At 38.0% G+C, this 15,102-nt stretch overlaps 1 protein-coding gene across 3 annotated transcripts in view; it reads right to left on the bottom strand.

Moving 5' to 3' along the window:
* Positions 1-15,102, bottom strand: part of POLA1 (DNA polymerase alpha 1, catalytic subunit) — a 198,450-nt gene that overhangs the window by 156,009 nt on the left and 27,339 nt on the right. For all 3 annotated transcript variants that reach the window (XM_084306326.1, XM_084306327.1, XM_084306328.1), the window contains 7 exons: positions 14,861-15,036; positions 14,282-14,411; positions 13,822-13,941; positions 12,612-12,708; positions 11,985-12,109; positions 10,070-10,219; positions 9,716-9,838 (listed from right to left, as the gene is read on the bottom strand). In XM_084306326.1, coding sequence (XP_084162452.1) covers positions 9,716-9,838; positions 10,070-10,219; positions 11,985-12,109; positions 12,612-12,708; positions 13,822-13,941; positions 14,282-14,411; positions 14,861-15,036 — 921 coding nt within the window. The remainder of the gene's footprint in view (positions 1-9,715; positions 9,839-10,069; positions 10,220-11,984; positions 12,110-12,611; positions 12,709-13,821; positions 13,942-14,281; positions 14,412-14,860; positions 15,037-15,102) is intronic.

Below are 15,102 nucleotides of genomic sequence, written 5' to 3'. Positions count from 1 at the left end.
AATCCTTTAACAAGGAAGGAATGACAGTTTCTAAATCATTATTGCTCCGTCATCCTGGACTGCTGCCAAGAACGTGGAACTTCAGGACACCTGTCAATTAACTCATTCCTACTGAAGGCAGGCTCATCGTCAGCCTTCAAATCTATTAAAAATTAGTGATTAAAAGCAATCAGATCACAAGCCATGGCAAAATTAAAACTGGAATTGGTCTCTTGAAGGACAACAGTCTTCGATAACAGAACAGAGTTGTCTCACTGAATTAACTATATACATATTTTGGAAGATGAACTACATGATGTAATAGACCTTTTTCCATCTCTAGCACCTGTGGTATACAGTGGTACATGCCAAAATGACTGGCCACCTGATGGACAATTGTGTGTAAGAGTCAGATCTAAAGCTTTTCTCTAATCAAAGCTTTCTGCAGGGGTTCTCAGTCTAAGTACAGGCTTCTCATTGATTTTTCTTTTCCTCTAGGATGACTACTTTTAACTGTAAGTTGAAAAATATAAAGTTATGCATTGAAGCAAAAGAAAAAAAAAAGAGGTATAATACATATTAAAACATCAAGACAAGTGAGCTATTATGATTTAAAGAAATTGATAGATTTCTGTGCCAATACAGAAATGATATTTGCCTAAGTTAAAAGATGCTAATTATGCTGAGTTCCGAGAGAGACGGGGAGAGGGAGGGGATGAAATTGAAGTTCTTGCATGAAAACCAAAACATCAGCTGTCATTGCCTCATAGCCAGGGAGTTCAAAAAAATCAAAGTCAAGGAAGTCCTAGGTTCAGCAAGTGAAATTCCAATCAGAACAAAACTAATGGGAAGTCTGCAAAACACTTAGAAAACTGAGTTGAGATTTCCTTGTGGTTTTGTGTCGGTCTTCCATGCGTTAATTTCAAATTAAAATACAAGAAAGCCTTTGATAGATGGATATCCCAGTAACATAAAAAGCACCAAGGAAGAACAGTGAACTAACACCAGAAAACATGCGCTACACTAAAGTCAACCAGAGAAAAGAGGAAATTAACCCTTAGTGTATCAGCTGTGGCACTGCCTAACAGAATGAGGACACAAAGAAAGTAATTGAGAACACCAAACTGAAGGGGGAAAGCTGCCCATGGAAACAATGATTACTTTAGGGTAATTGCCCTTTTTCTGGGCAACTGTTCTGCAGGTTCCCTTTACTTGAACAAAAAGCTGTTTGTACCTGGAGGTCTTCTATATCACAATCACAAACCTTTCTTACGCAGGTCTTTCAGGAAACGTGACCCTGAACTTCAGCAAAGCAGCTCAGCGCACAGTCCCGCTTTCCTGATAACTTCCATTCACTTAAACCCACCAATTTCTGGTCCATTTCACGAACAAGGCAAGCAATTATAAAGAAAGCATTAACTTAACGAGGCTTAACCAATCTGAGATGAATCAGCGAAGCAACTGTTTGGCTACAACTGTCTACTCCTATCTCAGTAGGACTCGGAAGCTTTGGTGATTCTTTTTACGTCTTAAAAAAATAACACACAGGGCTTCTCAACGTCATTACCCAAATTTTAAGTGTTTCTCCAGTCTCATGTAATCACCAAGCCTAGCACAAGCTCAGCTAGATATGACTGCTGGGAGGTAGTACCTGCAGTAAGGTTCAAATGACAACCTAAAAAAAGTATTTTTTTTCCCCTAAGACTGTCAGTTAGAACTATGAAAACACAAAAGACTAGACGTGAGAAAGATAAAGGGAGCTGTATTATTTTATTTTTTTTTTAATTTTGCTAAACCAAGTGTTAAAATGGGATTTTTAGTTGCTCAAATCAGCAAATACACGCAAGTATCAAACTGTAGACCAGATATCAACACATACAATCTAACCCTACTCCCTGAAACCTTACCCAGTAAGTCTGATAAAGGGCATAGCCTGAAGCTGAAGACAACACTACCACCAGCAACACCTCCTGCATTATATTATGTAAAGCCCCTGGAATGAAAATAAAGAGAGCAAGTGTAAGTTAGGCTTTCACATGCATTTCAACCATTTATCAAACTCTCAAATTTGGAGGGGATTTATTTCATCCAGCTTTGGCACTGCCTCCTCTCTTCTCCAGAGGAAGTCTGAAGAAATTAGTTTAGTCTATAGGCCTGACTTACAGCTTTCCTCGCGTCAAACCTTGCCTACCTACATTAAAAAAATCTGCATCAAGTAACACATCTCACCTTGCTGAACTATGTCTAGCTTTCAAGAACCCTTTGTTCCAAGCAGGATTCTTGATGTCACGTACCAGAACATCCTGTATTCTAACAAGTGTGCTGTACCAACAGCAGTAGAGACAGCCTACCTTCCACAGATAAACAGAGGCCTTGAACAAACCACCTCATCTGAGAATAGCATAAGCTGTTCATGTACAGCTTCTAAATTAAGCCAATGAATCCTGGTATAGGCCCAGCAAAAGGCCATACATGCAAGAGACCACAGGACAATCTATGCAGCAAAACTGACCTTCTAATAACGTGCATTTCACAACAGAGAGCTTTTGCACGGTGGGCAACGTTCCCAGGAAATACACGTGAATGTTGGTTGTGAGATCAAAGTGTCACATTTTTGAGAACAGTATGAATATTTAAGTCTTGTGGGAAACAGACACTTCAGTTAGATCATTTTTCTATACTCTGAGGAGTACAGGAGTGCTTGAAAAGGAAAATGGATTTTCTCCCTTAATTTGACGTCTCATATTCTGAACATTTTATTAGCATCTAGTTATCTAAAACCATGGTTTCTAGAATAGGCCAAAGTCCAATTTAAGATATGCGAGTGAGGCAATAATATCCTGAAGCACAACTTCTGTTAAGTCTCAAAAACCCAAATATTTTATGGCAAGCTACCAATGCTCTAAGAAAACACATACTGCAAAGACTTGCGGTGCTAACAAATACACAGGCTAGAGAAAAAAAACTAAACAGCAGTTAGCACTGGTATTCCTCCAACCTTAATAGTGGGTATTAGAAAATGAACTTATTTGAAAATGGAACTTAATCAGTTTACAAACGGCGCTGTGTTGTTGCAAAAGCTCTCATCTTCAGGGTGGAGCTCCTGTGCTCCTACATCCCTCTTCTATGAGGCATCTCCCTGCCTGTACTCAGAGAAAAGAACCACAAAAGATGGGTTTTTTTTTGAATGTCATAATTCCTACAATATTAGCTTAGGGATATGGTTTAGTGGGGACTGTTAGCGTTAGGTCAGAGGTTGGACTTGATGATCTTGAGGTCTCTTCCAACCTAGAAATTCTGTGATTCTGTGATTATAGGCAAGATGAAATTATTTCTTCAGTTATTCTAAAGCCAAAGTGTGGCAAACTCTCTGAATTCACATATGCCCACCATTTTATGGCATACGTGAGTCTTCCCTGTTGCCACTGGATGTGGACAGACATTTCCACCTCTCCTAATCCTGAGGGACCAGCTCTCACCCAACACACATGGCTCCTACAAGGGCACATACTGCTACATTTCAGATACTCTGAAAAATATGCCAGAGCCCTTGCTCCTTAAAGTCTCCTCATACCCCGGCTCTCAGTTTTACCACGATTTTGAGTGAGGAATATCTTGCTGTTACCTAGGCAGCCACGTTAAGATAAGATTCAAGCAAAAGCTGTATCTTTTGGCAACATGGGAACAAAATACAAGATAGGAAACCATAAGAAGAAATAAAAGTACAGGAGGAGGAAAAACACCAACAAATAAAAACCCCAAGTGTTCATCCTATTAACACTAATCCTACAGTTTCACAGTCAGGTGTGAGCTGGAAAAAGGCTGGTGATGCTTGACCCCTTGTATCTCATACTGGGTCTGCCCCCAATTTCTGACCTCCTCCTTTCTATCAGCTCTAAGAGCATGCAGTGAGTCACTGAGTCATTGATCCAACAAAAATCAATTTGGTTTTCCCCTAGAGTTAGTTTTCAAGTCAGACCACCAGGCTGATCCAACTCACCATGTGGCCATGCAATTGCTAGAACCCATCCATGGAAATCAGTAGTCAGGAAGCGAGAGGCACCACACCTCCGGTGACAGCACAGTCGTAAAATAAGCAGCCACGAAAAAGAAAGCCTCTGTATCCCTCCGACTTGCTGTACCCCTCACATCTGATCAATCTTCCTCAACATTTCTAACCGGACATCCATTGCATAAAACCTTTCTGTTCGTTAAAGAACACCACCCAAAAATAAAATAAAATGACAACTCTCCTTCAGGCTAATTTCCTTCTCACACTGAATATTCTGGCCATGGTTTTTAATTGAAATGTTTCGTTTCCTCTCTTTGGAGATACAGAAGTCTTTATCAGACCAGATGCCATCTCACGCACTTGACTTAAAATAATAATATTCAATTTCAACAAATGTTAAGATGTTCCACAATTTTTCTACTACTTGGCACTCTGTTTGCATTTTCAGATTGTAAGCAGCCTCTCCCTCAAAATGTCTATTCTGACTTGCTTGGGGTATTAGCATGCAGAATAACGTACACAGCTTTTCTACTGGCTCACAATTGCATAGATAACGATCAATTTAACAATAGTGAGCACTGGTTTGACACCAACAGCTTCCATTTCGGGACACTGCAACAACTTCGCGCTACTTCTCGGAAGATTTCAGTTTGTCATTTCTATATTTAAAAGCAATTAAGAAACTCTTTGCCTAGACTTTTGTTACCAAGTACCAAGTCTTCCAAAAATGTAACGCTGATAATGTATTCCTTGTTTAAATATAGATGGCATGCTCAGATGAGAATTTCAGAGGCTCCTTTCCCTCATCTAACATTCCCGTTTCTCCCATGCTACTACATGGAAGAAACCAGGTACCTGACAATTGCCCCACTCACATGACAGTTTATGCAGCCTGTTTAATAAGGGCTGTAGAAGCTATTAAGAGAAAGAACATGATGACCAATTTACCTGGATGAACAAGACTTAGAAAAAAAAAAAGCACAGAAAGAGATGCCTGGATTTATTTATTTTTTTTTTTACAGAATACAATTACAACAGACAGCCATTAGCCTGCTTACCTACCCTTCCTTATTTTTTTATTTTACTTTAAGCGAGCTCATCTTTCTCCACTTTGTCTTTCTCCTCCCTCATCCTTTCTTTTCCCAGACTGCTGCAATAACATGCTTTTATTCATTCCTTTTGACTGCCAGGGCCTTAAACTAATTATTAATTGAGAATGTATCTAAGGATCTCAATGAGAAAGTTGGAATTAGCCCAATTGCCTTTCTCCCCCTTCTATTTTGCATACTCTAACAGCAGATCTACCTGTTAGCTCGGCTGAAAACAGCAAATGTGTGATTTTCCTTTCAAAAGCAAGTTTGGTGGCGACATGGGCAAAAACGCGTAACAATGAAAAACAATGTAGAAAAATGAAAGGCCGTGGTTTTGAGTGATAGCCATTAGCAGCCACCCTGTCTACAGATAAAACTGTCTCAACAACTTTGCTGTCCTGTAAGAAAATCCTGCAGTAGAGGGCATCCTGAGTTTGGGAAATCAGACAACTGACACTTCATCAAAAGACTTGTCCTTTAAAGAGGCTAGAAAGGCATGACCTTACACTGCCTGCTAGTGCAGAGCTGGCTGGCTGTACAACACCAACTCATCTTGTTTCCAGTTGTTAAATTACATTAAAGGACATCTAAAAATATATTAAATATTTTCCTATTACTTTTCCATGCAAGCAACTGCTGTCGTTACAACAAGAGCAATGCCCAGGCAAACGCTTAGTAACAGAGAAGGGGGCAGGGGAAGCCCAGAATCCTTCTAATGAATCCTTCTAATCACTCTCGATCAATAGCGTATCATTTGGATTACAAATACAGAAATATTTCTTTTATCTTTAAATTTGTTGTAAGAACAAGAACTGAGATGTTTCTAACAATCAAAATAGGAGAACATTTATTTCTTCCAAAAAGGTAAAATGGATCTGAGCTATGGTTTTAACTCCCCCATCCTAAATTTCTGCTCATTTTTTTCTTCAAAATGCATTGATAATTGTCTACCTTTGATATACAATACATTAAATTCAGAGAAATTTCACACTGACACAACCCCACCTTCCCTTCTGGAGATTACCCATAATTGAATAAATAAACAAACAAACAAGGAAGACCCATCTGAAAAAAGAAAAAAGAAAAAAAAAAAAAAAAAAAAAAAAACACACACACACATATAGCCAACATTTAAAACACTTTGTGACAAAAATGAAAGCCTTAATTGATTAATGATCTCAAGGTCTCTATCGCCATCTAGTGAAAAATCCCTTCCATTACTACACTACCCAGATAAAACATACCTCCTTCAAAGGAATGAGTGAGGCACACTAATTGCTCTTCTAGATCCAGCCTATGTATGACTGGAGTTGTAAGACTTTCGTATGTTCCTGCTGCATGTTACAAGGTAAATAAAGTTCAAGCACTATCACATATCTCACTAAGGTTGACTGATTACAGCTGAGCTCTTAGGGGAAATTCTGTCGAAGGTTTACAGACGACCCTGTCCTAGCACCGTGATCTGACTTTATAAATGCCACTTTTCCTACGTTGCATTTAACAATTCTGCTATTACATTAACATAAGCATGTCATACACTAACACAGCTTAAAAGAAGATCTTAAACTAGCAACAATCACAAGTTTTAGTCATCATAAGGAACTCCGTGGTAGTTCCACTACATGCGATGCATTGGCACAGCCACAACACAAAACAAAGTTACCGTCCACGAGAGGCAATCCAAAACACTCAGCACTACACACCTGCAGTACCCAGCCTTCCTATAGCCACGGGGTCTTCAGCCATGCAACTAGAAAGCAGCAGTTCATAAAAGTCAATGCTTATTCTCTATCAGCTATGCTAGAACTTAACGCTGTGGTGAGCTTTAAGAGCTTCAATTTGAAATGTACATTCTCTGCTTTGAATTATTCTGTTAAGACTTATGGTTGAACTATAATTTTATATAAAAAAATATTAATTTCACTTTTCATCCTATACAGTACTTTTCCCATTTATACATACACATTATATACATTAGAGACATCTGCAAACCTACCTGCATTTTCCAGATCCTCACCAAAAAATAAAAAATAAAAGAATAAAAGAGCTACTGATTATTGATCATCATAAGCGGCCACTAAAGTTTAGAACATTAACATTTTTTCTTCAATAGTTATTTTTTAATTTACCTTTTCATACGGAAGAGCCAAATCCCCTGATACTTAACATTCACCTATTCTATATTAGCATTTACTGGTAAGAGGAAACCTGTGAATGGAAAAACTAAAATAAAGTTAGAGGAACATTTTTGTAGATTAATTATTCCAACTAATAAAAATAAACCAGAATGCTAAGGGGTCATCTCATGTCATCTTTTATGGCAGAGAAGTACTAGTCAAGAAATAAAGAACTTATAAAGCTGTATCCATTTACTGATTACCTACATAAAAACGCCAGTTTCCATAACAGAGCATATACAATGTATTTCAGCAGGATCTATCATACTTACACAGAAGTACAAGACTTGTCATACTTACACAGAAGTACAAGACTACAGACCACTCTGAAAATTCTCAAGTTTTCAAAAGTTTGTTATCTCCACAGCATCCAGAATAACAAGTACTGACCTACTTCAAAGACCACTAAAAAAGAACTTAAAACTAAAAACTTTAGCCCTACAGGAAGTGCTGTACCAGAAGAGACCTACCACGCCATTAGTACTCCACTGATCGCAGCACTAGTGCTGTCAGTTGAAGCCTGGCTCCTGCCAACGTCCACAGCAGCTCTGCGCTGTGCTCCCAGCAGCCTCGTGTCACAGACATACTTTTAGAACTGTGCTGAAGACAACACATTTTCAGGCAAGAGCGCGTCAAAGTATCAAGTCCTTCCTCAAACTCAGAGCAACACAACCGTATGTGCAAACGTGCGCAAAGAACGCAGAAAGCAAGCTCAGGTCTAGCGCCAACAGAATTTTAGAGGTATGAAATCCTTCTTAACCAAACATCAAATATGTGAAAAAAAGTGTCTCAAAGCATTCCCTACCAACTACTCTAAGATTTCCCCACCACCCAGTAACCCATTTCACCATTACTTTGGAACACCGAGGTTGGATGGGGTTTTGAGCAACCCGGTCTAGCGGGAGGTGTCCCTGCCCATGGCAGGGGGTTGGAACCAGGCAGGCTTTAAGGTCCCTGCCAACCCAACCCATTCTGTGTTTGTGCAATTCTATAATGCAGAACACCACAATTTGATGCTCTAGTATCTCATAACTCGTAAGTCATAGACAACTGAGAACAAACCGTATGTGCAACTACAAAGGATTTTTTCCTTTTAAACACAGAAGCCAAAAGCTCTGGTATCTATACAATGCCTAGTTTGTGACAGGTGCTCAACATGACTAATGGAGATCATTAAAAAAAAAAAAAAAAAAAGTAAAATGCATGACTTGTAAAACATTGCTAGAAAATAAAAACTACATGACATTCAGCTGCTTCTCATGCCAACTTTGTAGACAAATACATCAGAATCTTAAAAAACCACAACATACACACCACTATTTCCTTACAGGAAGTGCCAACATCAGAATTCACATGATACGTAACTCATTTACTGTTATCAAAACTGGAAATTATTTCCTAGTTAAACACGTGTATAAGGGTAAGCATACTGGTTACATAAATCCCAGGAGGTCAGCAGATGTGGGGTTGCCTCTAGAGAACTGCTCAGATGGGACATCTTTGAAAAATAAAGATGTGCTATCAGAAGCAAAACACTCATGCATGTTAGCTGGAAGTTGTAAAGGGACCTCCAGCAAGGAGTACATGCCTCTGAACCCCGATATCAACCTGTTCAGTTCCCTCCTGGAGGAAACTAAACGAACTAACAGTTTGACCAAACACTGTCACATTCATTCCCTGGACCTCTGCAGATCACTGCTTGGCATTCTCTTTTATAAAGAACTCTCAAGCAGCACCATGAAAAAAATGTGGTTTAAGACACCGTATATGAGTGGTACGCTTTGGATCTGAAATGACTATTTTATCCCCAACTGATGGGGTCTGCATTCAGCTGCCATCCTAACCAATGGGAAGAGTAGTTTTGCCTATGAAGTTAAGAGTCTCTTAAAAAAAATCTGACCTCTTAAGGCTAATGCGAAGCTTCACCCTAAGGAAGGGCCAGTTTTTGAAAATAAGGCCCTAATACAGAATCCACAATCCACTGGCACCAAGGGACTAGTTAGCCCTGTCACTAAATTCACATTTTCAGGAAACTCAACATACCAGGGCACAGGACAGATTGGCCAAAGACAAGCTCATCCAAGCTGGCATGTACCACTAAATCAAGACTGAACCATCAAAGCAGAACTAGAAATCCATGGAAAACACAAAAGCAGACCTGATTTTTTTTTTGTCACCATAAGCCAGTCTGTTGAAACTAAAGAAGTTTAATTCAAAATACACCTCTAGCTGAAGCTAGAGCTTCAGCTTGTCACAGTTTGAGACATTTATCTGATTCTTTTCCAGACACCAGATTATTTTTTTTTTCTTCTGCAGTACAAGAAAGATAAACACTACAGTTATGGAACCAAAATCAGGTTTGAAAACAAGTAAAGACCACTTTTTAATTCAATGAAAACTAGGTAGCTCAAATTCACTTTTATGTATATGTGTTCACAACCTGTTTAATGACTTACCTCTCTCCCTTTATGGGTCACCAAAGCAGCCAAAGGCTTGGCATAGAATCTGCTGTAGGAAAATCCCAGGCAGCCATACATACTGTTAGCAGTGAGTTTCAAAGCTTTCTGTCTGATATCATACTGAAAAGAAACACAACCAGCAAAAAATGATACAACCATAGCCAACAGAGAACAGAACTCAATCTTCACAATTACATTCACAGCTTTTCATATAGTCTGCAGCAATGATGGGCTCCAAGTAAAGCACATTACAATCACTGCTCACTACTAATCATCCCTATTCTGCAAGGCTGATCAGTGCACTTAAGGGGAGTGGGAGGAAAAAAATCAAAGGAGTTCCATAAAACACACCTGTAAATAAAGGTCAGGATTTAAGTCTGGCTGCTTCATTAACTGCTTAACTTGGCGCCTTCTCTCCACCAGTTTCCTGATTTCCTTCGGCAGAATTCCCATTTCCAGAGATGGGTCCGGAAGCTCTGGAATCTCTTCATCTTCTTCAGCCTGTCAAATGATCACTGCTGCTTATCATATTTTTTTTCTTGAGGGTTCGGTTTTAATGTGTAAAGTGAAAAGCTTGGGGAGGAGGAATGGACACACACACACACACACAAACAAAACAGCTTATATCTACTCCTGCAAGAGCACTCAAAGTGCAGCTTAGGACAACAAGTGTGAGAGGGTTTTTTTTGTGTGGTATTTCACTTGGTCCCTGCTGGGGGACAGGAACAAAGCTGTTCTGTCTGGAAGAAACCCAGAGACATGGACCAGTAGCAGGGAGATTTTTATTTACTTATTTTAGTATGTGTATAAATACATACATGTAAATATAAAAATAGACACATAAGTGTGTGAAAAAGATACGTACAAAAACAAAAAAAAGTTGTATTATTTCAGCAGGGAAAGGATTGTGTGCTTTTATTTTTTTTTTAATTCTCTTATAAGTATTTTTGGTATTCTGAACTGTAAAATGGAGCACACAATCTGTGGAACTGATCCTTTGAACAAGGTAATTGGCAAAAGAGAAATTGACAATAACAGACTGAAAACCCTACCCCAAGCAACGGCAGTACAGCATAACAACAACCTGACAGAAAGTACATTCTTCCTCTTAATGTAACTGAAGAAGCAATTGGTCATAAAAATATGAAAATATATTTCAAGTATAATGGAAGAGAGAGAAATACACAAAAAGTAATAGAGAGACTATGAGGTTGGTAGTCTAGTATAGCAGCCTAGAAAGAAAGGTAACAAGAAACGACACTAAAATTTGACTAAATATCATGCCATAACAGAAATCAAAACAACAGAAATCAAAAAAAGCTGTTTTGAAGCACACTTAAGAAAGAAGGATAAATCCCCAGGAAGTTTGGTGAAACTTAATGAAAGAGCTCCACATACTTTTCTCCTCATTTCTGCTGTGGTACTGACATTTCAGTTGTTATAAGACTAACTATGTCTCACAACTACTTATGGACAACGCACTAATTCCAACTAGTGAGCTGATCCCAGTTAAAAATAAAAGCCTCAAGTTTAACCTTTAGCCCTGCCCAGCTCACTGCTTCAGTTTACAGCACAGCTCCACCACCAACTGTGCCCGCACAGCTGAGGGAAGGAGAACAAAGAGCCATGGCCAGGCCATGGCCAACACAGCTGCTAAGGAAACAGGACATGGAACAACACCTTCAGGTGGTTTTTCAGTTGCCTTTAATACACTTCAGTGCTTTGTTAAACAGTGTGATTTCAGCAAAGCTGACAGTCTCACCTGCTGCTGACAGTCTCAGGAGCGCTCCTTGACAGACACACACACAGTTCCCCTGCTATCTAACAAAGGCTGAGTTTTACTGCACTCCTTCCCCAAGCATGAGGCTTGTGTCTCCTCCATTCAGGTATGTTTGCATGAATTTTATGGCGACTCTACTTCAAAAAAATTGGCCAAGGGTCTCAGAAATTGCTAGGACGACGTGGGACTGAAAAGGACCAATGGAACCTGACTAAAAATCTTGTTTCACGAGGTACCAAACTAGAAAAAATAGATTTAGAAAGATTCTAAGAAGGTATTACTGAAAGGAAGATGACAGATATACTACTCACAAAATCCCAAACCAGAACTTACCAATGATGCACCTTTAAATAAGAATCACTTTTTCTAAGTGTGAGGAAAAAAAAAAAAAAAAAAAAAAGCCAGAGTGAAAGAGAACAATTTCTTAAAAAGCTAATTCACAGAAAACACACTAAACTTAAGACAGTCACAAGTTACAGCACAAACCTCTGCCCTTTTTTGTGCTTCTGATGACACTCGCTGCACTGTTGTAAAGCAGATGTTAAACTCCTGAATAATTGATGGGTACAAACTGTTGAAGTCGAGAAGCAAAATAAACTTGTCATAAAAACCTAAAACAGAGTTTAAACAAAACGCACGATTACTAAGTCTCACTAAGGGCTTGAGCTCCACAGTTAACATTTAAGAGACATAATACATAAAGTATATACTTAGAATAGCTGTTGAGATGTACCACTACCCATTGCAGACAACTGTCAGAAGTGGAACGATCCAACCCTATTAACTCATCAGAGTTGAACAGATAGCTTCTGTGTTACTATAGGACACTTGTACAGTTTTCCCCACATAGAGGAGAAACTGAAAGAAAACTTACGTGTCCATTAGAAGATTATATAGATACACTGTCCTAATCCCTCTCAAAAGCTTAATTTCCTTACAAAAAAATAAGAAAAAAGCTTCCCCAGGGTTAGTAATTACATGTTGGGAATTTTATTGTATCCAAAATGAAACAAACCCACACCAAACTCCCCCAAGATACACAGATTGCCCATTGCATTGACATAACCTACCTGTATCTAACTTCACAGAAGAAAGGAAATTGCCACATCTTACCGACTTTGGGATCCAAGACTAAGCCCCCAGCATATGCTGCTTTCTTTTTCCCTATCTTTGATTTATTCTGATCTTCGAAATCTTCATCTTCATCCACCTACATTTGGCATTTAAAAAATTAATACCTAGTCTCCAACATTTCCATACTTTTGGAGGAGTTAATTTTGGCAAATCAAATATGAAATTGGGAGCCACTGCAAACAGCTCCTCTTAAATACATGCAAAACAAGGCATTTTCATCATGATCCTTATTAAAGCTCTCTACATCTAAAACGCGCATTCAAGCCAACTCCTATGGGAACAAACTGACCATGAGAGATTACAAAGATTTAAGGAATTGCCATCGTTTAACATAGCACCTGCTATGTATTTTCTGGATGACTGTAAGAGTCGACACCAAGAAAAAAAATAATCAACTTATGACCCACAAAGAGGTATTGTTGTACACTTAAAGTTTAGTTTTTGGAAGTACAATAGGTAGGCATCAATTAAACAAACATTATTATTGACCTAAAAAGGATTTTGTTATGTAATTACAGTAAGAACTTTGGTTCCAGGTGTTCAATGCTATTCCAAATAATTTAAAATTTAGTAATACAACCAACAAAATTTATTGCTTTGGAATTTGCTGTTGAACTTATTTAAAAGTAAAACTAAAAAGCAAAAAATAGTGAAAGAAATGCATTCTGAAATTTGAATTTGTTTACTAGCAATCACAGATATTTTTGTAAACATATTTACTATGGCATTATCCAGAGGATTTTTCTTAAACATCCTTGGATCTTTTACCCATATTCTCAAGTCATTTACCTTACAGATCATACTTGAAATACGGTTCATCAATAAAATGGATTTTCTTAATTGTAGAACAAGCGTACATCTATTAAGCAACACAGCCTATCTTCTGTAATATTTCCTTACAAAGCCAAGTGCTTGGCTTATTTCAGTTTAAAACTAAAAGAGTAACTGAGTTTCCATAGATGTACAATGCGAGAAAGGTGATACAGCATCCTTTTAAAACAAACATTTCTCCATTGTCAACTCAGCAAAAGCATTTTTTTTTTTGCATTAACCATAAGCTGTAAAGTTAAGTTATATCTAAAACAGGCTGTGTGTTTTATATGTTCTCAAAGAAAAGTAATATGCAACAGATTCTTATTTTTATTTTTTTTTAATAAAAATTATCCAAAAGAGAAAAAACTAGACTTACCAACTTAGGTATAGGCTTTTTGAAAACTTGTTTGTCTGGCACTATGTAGTCTTTTTCATAAAATGCGTGAAGCAACAAGAACTCATTACGCTCAGATCGTCCTCCCATCATTGTCCTTGACTATAGAGTGGGGAAGAAAAAAAGAATTTTATAGCAAAGCACTGAAAACACACGTTGACATGCAAAAATATATTAAAAATGTCTTTCATCTACTGTAAATTCACCTAGCATTGCTATTATGTTGTATCGTTAGCAGACAAAACTGACAAAACTGAAATGTGACATCCTTGTGGAAATTTTACATTATTACTTAACTAGATCAAACTCTCACACAGCAAAAAAATGTACAGTATCATATATTCTGAGTTAGGCCTGGTAAATGTAAACTAGCAGTCAAACAAAGAAAACAGAACCGTATTTGTGGGAGAACAGAGGTGGGAAGAAAGTTACAAAAATGTACCATAACATTCCCAGAGATGTTTGTGATCTGCAGGGCCAGTGGCAGAACATTCAGCTCACACATAATCTGGAGAATGAACTTGGCGTCTGTCCAGGTGTTTTCCAGCATGAATATTAAGTGAGGAGAATCACTGGAAAAAGAAGTGGAATGGCCTGTTAAAGTAAATTCAGGCTCCTTCATAATCTGCAGTAGATAGGGCCTGTAAATGGTACACAACTCACGTAGTACTTTTAGGACATTAGTGTTCAATTCAGCAGCAATTTTATTTATTAGCTTTTAATTAAAAATTAAAAATAAAAAAAACACAAGTTTACACATCCTATTAGTGTATCTAAACCAATGCTTTCACAAATCAATTTGCATCACACATAATAAGCCATCACACGCCAGCAGCTTGCCATTATGAATAATTAACATTATCAAATACGGTTAAGATAATATTTTATTTTTCCAGCACCAGTATGTTAAGTGAGTGTTCCCATGACCAATGAAATAAGCAAGCACAAAGTCATTTAACAGGAAACAAAATGGCACCTAGACTTTCCAGCAAAGCATTAAAAACACAAGTCAACAACATACCTGTACATGTTTAGGATTTCCTCTGGTAGGATTGTTACCTTCTCCGTTTTCAGAATCTGATGGACTAGTTCAGACAAATGGTAACTCTTGCAACGAATTAATTCTTTAGCTGAAATTTCTACATCACAGATCATCCGGCCACAGGCAGCATTCCTTTCACCAAACCCTCCTCGACCCTTTGCCACATCAGAAAAGTAGAGGAAAAAAAAACAACAACAACATAGATACAAATTTTTAACTGA

This window comes from Netta rufina, assembly GCF_964035555.1.
Source record: "Netta rufina genome assembly, chromosome: 1".
NCBI lineage: Eukaryota > Metazoa > Chordata > Aves > Anseriformes > Anatidae > Netta > Netta rufina.
This window is presented reverse-complemented; position numbering and strand designations above follow the sequence as displayed.